General features: G+C 46.8%; 1 protein-coding gene across 4 annotated transcripts in view; it reads right to left on the bottom strand.

The window, feature by feature from the left end:
- Window positions 1-5,000, bottom strand: part of ppp2r5eb (protein phosphatase 2, regulatory subunit B', epsilon isoform b) — a 29,045-nt gene that overhangs the window by 8,456 nt on the left and 15,589 nt on the right. For all 4 annotated transcript variants that reach the window (XM_062522396.1, XM_062522399.1, XM_062522398.1 and 1 more), the window contains 2 exons: window positions 2,644-2,840; window positions 888-989 (listed from right to left, as the gene is read on the bottom strand). In XM_062522396.1, coding sequence (XP_062378380.1) covers window positions 888-989; window positions 2,644-2,840 — 299 coding nt within the window. The remainder of the gene's footprint in view (window positions 1-887; window positions 990-2,643; window positions 2,841-5,000) is intronic.

Below are 5,000 nucleotides of genomic sequence, written 5' to 3'. Positions count from 1 at the left end.
AGAGAGAGGGAGAGAGAGATAAAGAGAGGGCGGGAGGAGAGGGAGGGAGGAGAGATAAAGTCAGATGACGGGGTTAAGGAGCAGGACCGATGACATCACAGGCCCATAAACCAGTAGGGACAGGAGAACAGGTCATCAGGGTCAGAGGTCAACTGACATCACAAGGTCACAGTCACAGCATGGGGGATTGGGGGGTCGTTACCATGACAACTTGGGTAAAGCACTGAGCAAGGGTACAGTTTGAAAGGTGGCCATCTCCAGGGAGCCACACAGTGTGTGTGTGTGTGTGTGTGTGTGTGTGTGTGTGTGTGTGACTGAGTGTTGGGGACCAGTAGGACTGCACACAAGGGGTAGGGTGGTGAAAGAAAGCTGAAGATTTACCAGGAAGATTCTCCTTGAGATATGAATCTCATTTCTAAAGGAGTCCTGGAGGCAGGGTACACAAACAAGGGAGTGAGACGGTGAGCGTGCACCTACTGCCAAATCAACTCAAACAAACAAACAAACAACTAGAAAACAGAAGTAAACAAACAAACAAACATGGACTATGTCAGCCAGGGGTTCTCACAGTGGGAAGAGGCATACTAGGCTCTAGAGCTGAGGAGCAGCACACACACACACGTGCTAACCACCGCGCACACACACACACACACACACACACCGCGCGCGCACACACACACACACACACGCACACTGTAGGTAAAGCTTTGAAGCATCCAGTGTGACAACCGTCTTCAGGGTCTCGCTCCTTCTCATACACACACACACACACACACTCGTGCAAGTTTGGCCTTGAGGTCAGTTAGGTTCTCCTTAGGACCTCTCTCTGTCACACACACACACACACACACACACACACACACACACACACACACACACACACACACCTGTAAGTGTGGCCATGAGGCCTCCAGTGTGGGTTCGTCCTCCTCAGGATCAAACTCGTTGCTGTCGCTGGGCGGGAGCGTTCGGAATATGTTATAGGACACCTTAGAGAGAGGACACACACACACACACACACACAGTTATTCCTCTGGGTTTGTATACAAAATAGTATTACTAACAAGATGTGTGTTTTATATGTATTATACGCAAGATGTTTATTGCATTAATTAATGCATTGTTGCCATGGCGCCGCCACGTCCGGACGCCTCTCTGGCTGCTCCGCCTAACCTCCTTGGTGTGTTTTCCATATGTGTGTGTGTGTGTGTGTGTGTGTGTGTGTGTGTGTGTGTGTGTGTGTGTGTACACGTACAAGTGTTAGCACACGTTAGGGGTAGAACGGTAGCCTACATGTATTTGTATTGAAGCGAAACGGTAAGGGTGCATGAATTTACACAGAGAATAGACAGTATGAAAATCACTTGCACACAAATCAATGAATGAATGCAATGCGGCACTACTGTTAGATACACAAGTTCTTTAGGGACACCTAATCTGCAGTTCAGCTCTGTGAAGCATCATTGGTCTGTCAATGTGGGTCACAGTTTCTTGTCAGGACGACGGTCGCGTGAGTCAGTCAGAGATAGCAGCACTAAGGATGGATATGGAGAGTGCTGGCCACCCACAAGAGACGTCTCTTTAAAGGGATAGTTCGGGTTTTAAGACACGAAGTTATATGGGTTCCCCGTCAGCAACGTTGTGCATCAGCACTGACTTACCCCGCAACAGCGTCCTGTGAGCCGAGATCCAGCCGGTTTTTGATGGTGAAGAAAGTAGTCCGGCAAGTTTCTGGGGTCACGAAAGTAAAGTGTTTTTCTTCTCAAAACCATATGCGTTCAAAAGAGTGATATATTTGCACCACAAAAACGTTGTCCAGGAAAAATTCAAACCTCGTTATCACTTACTTATTTTTCGCGATTCCTATCACTGCGCGCTACTGACAGCTGGACAACGTTTTTGTGGTGCAAATATATCACTCTGTTGAACGCATATGGTTTTGAGAAGAAAAACACTTTACTTTCGTGACCCCAGAAACCTGCTGAAGAAAATAGTCCGGCATCAAAAACGATCAAAAACCGGCTGGATCTCGGCTCACAGGACGCTGTCGGGGGTAAGTCAGTGCTGATGCACTACGTTGCTGACAGGGAACCCATATAACTTCGTGTCTTAAAACCAGAACTATCCCTTTAAGATCGCACATTTGGGAAAGCTTCAGTTTCTCCTCAGTTACAGTAGTACAGGCCAGAGAGTGCTGGCTAAGACGGAGTCGGCGTTGTTTTGACCAGTTGGGTATGTGAGTGGAAATACATTGAATATGCTAAGGCACTAACACACATGCAACTCCATCACCCATATACAGTAGGTCTACCAATCACTGGAGCGGGACAAAAGACGTCTCCCTTCAGCGCTTCACCAGCCTTTAGACGCACACGTGCACACACACACACAGGGCCAAACCCTATGGCTTCAAATGACTGTAATGACGGAGAGCTGTGTAGACCGTGTGGTGATTACCGTTATGTTGGGCTAACTTGTGCTGTGCTCTCACATGCAGAGCTGGCAGCTAGTGCTAACGCTAACCACGCTAATAAAGAAACCATGTGAACGGTAAAGTCATGTGACTTCTAGTTGTAGGCTAGTCCGTGTGTGTGTATGCATGCGCATGCGTGTGTGTGTGTGTGTGTGTGTGTGCTCGCTCACCATCTTGACCACCTCTGGGTAGGCCTGCTCGGTGAGGTAGCCCCGGCTGACGGTGACGTAGTCCACCAGCTCATTGAGGGTGGAGCGCTTGTACTCCTTCATCTTCAGGTCCGACAGCGTGTCCATGAAGTCAAACACGGTGCAACACTGCTGCAACTTCTTCAGGAACAGCTCCGGCTGCTCTGCTGCTGGGACATCTAAACACACACACACACACACACACACAGAGAGAGAGAGAGTGGGGTTAGTGTGTGTGTGTGTGTGTGTCCATGAAGTCAAACACGGTGCAACACTGCTGCAACTTCTTCAGGAACAGCTCCGGCTGCTCTGCTGCTGGGACATCTAACACACACACACACACACACACAGAGAGAGAGAGAGAGTGGGGTTAGTGTGTGTGTGTGTGTGTGTGTGTGTCCATGAAGTCAAACACGGTGCAACACTGCTGCAACTTCTTCAGGAACAGCTCCGGCTGCTCTGCTGCTGGGACATCTAACACACACACACACACACAGAGAGAGTGGGGTTAGTGTGTGTGTGTGTGTGTTTGTGTGTGTGTGTGTGTGTGTGTGTCTATGAAGTCAAACACAGTGCAACACTGCTGCAGCTTCTTCAGGAACAGCTCCAGCTGCTCCACTGACATCAGAGTGGTGTATGTGTACGTGTACGTGTCCTTGGCAACTAACGATTATGACACTGCTCAAGTCTGCATCCTCACCTGCTCAAGTCTACACCCTCACCTGCTAAAGTCTGCATCCTCACCTGCTCAAGTCTGCATCCTCATCTGCTCAAGTCTGCATCCTCACCTGCTCAAGTCTGCATCCTCACCTGCTCAAGTCTGCATCCTCACCTGCTCAAGTCTACACCCTCACCTGCTAAAGTCTGCATCCTCACCTGCTCAAGTCTGCATCCTCATCTGCTAAAGTCTGCATCCTCACCTGCTCAAGTCTGCATCCTCATCTGCTAAAGTCTGCATCCTCACCTGCTCAAGTCTTCATCCTCATGACCTCATCTGCTCAAGTCTGCATCCTCATCTGCTAAAGTCTGCATCCTCACCTGCTCAAGTCTACACCCTCACCTGCTCAAGTCTACATCCTCATCTGCTATGACCCAGTTGTCCAGTAGACTACACTAATGACTCATGAGCCAGATGAATATGATTGGTTATTGATCACTAATAGCTTAATCCAATGTATTTACAACACGTAACATTGGCAAATAAGTCAATCATGTGCTTTGTACTACTACAATAGAAAGATCAAAACAGAAAGCTATATTAGTTTAAGAGTCATTGCACGAGAAAACCAGGCAGAACAAGCAGGAGGTGGGAAGAAGGGGGTCGGCCAAATCGGCTCATACTTTGTATATGTTATAAGTATGTGGAACAATGAACAGCCATATACTTAAAACCCTCCAGCTGTTTTTTGTTATGGAGTTCTGGGACCCGTCTCAGAGACCCTCAAAAATCCAACAATTCATGGCTGAAAATGACTGAAATTGCCATTTCTACCCTGATTATCCTGATAAAGATATGAACACAAGCTTTATGTTTCCATAGAGCTTAGGTAGAATAGTTTTAAAGACCAAAAGGTGCACTAGGGGGTTATCTGCACCACTGAAAGCAGAATTTTCATCCCTCTAAAATTGGTCATTTTTAGGAGGCATTATCTCACATTCGCAGTGGCTTTGGTGGATGGTTTTACTGTTGCTGGACAGAGGAACATCTTCTGATTCAAAAACAATGGTCGTCTAATTGGGCCACACATAATGTGCGCCGTGCCAGGAGGGTCTTTCCGGTATTTTTTCGGATTTTGGAGTATAATAAACCAGGTAATAATATCTCACTATAGGGTAATTTATGGTCAATTTTTGTGTCACTGTATGACAAATTGTTAAAGAAAGCTTTAATTAACTAGAAAAGCACTCAAAGAGTGCAGACCTCTGCATGCATTGATGCTCTTGATTGTCATACATTTGAAACTAGACTATTCAGATCGTCACCGAGTGGCCATACCATGCCATTACATCGCAAACATCTGGCATTAAATCTGTTTGTGATGTAATGCCATGGTATGGCCATGTGATGGCGATCTGAATATGGTTTATCATAGGCCAAAACACAACAAATTCTGCTAAAGACCCTCCTGGCACGGCACACATTATGTGTGGCCCAATTAGACGACAATTGTTTTTGAATCAGTAGATGTTCCTTTCTCCAGCAACAGTAAAACCATCCACCAAAGTAACTGCGAATACGAGATAATGCTTCTTAAAAATGACCGAAATTTAGAGGGGGGGACATTCTGCTTTCAGTGGTGTAGATAACCCCTCGGTGCACCTTTTGGTCTTTAAAACTA

Source organism: Sardina pilchardus, chromosome 20 (genome assembly GCF_963854185.1).
Source record: "Sardina pilchardus chromosome 20, fSarPil1.1, whole genome shotgun sequence".
Lineage (NCBI taxonomy): Eukaryota > Metazoa > Chordata > Actinopteri > Clupeiformes > Clupeidae > Sardina > Sardina pilchardus.
The sequence above is the reverse complement of the archived record's forward strand: the minus strand, read 5'-3'. Positions and strand labels throughout refer to the sequence as shown.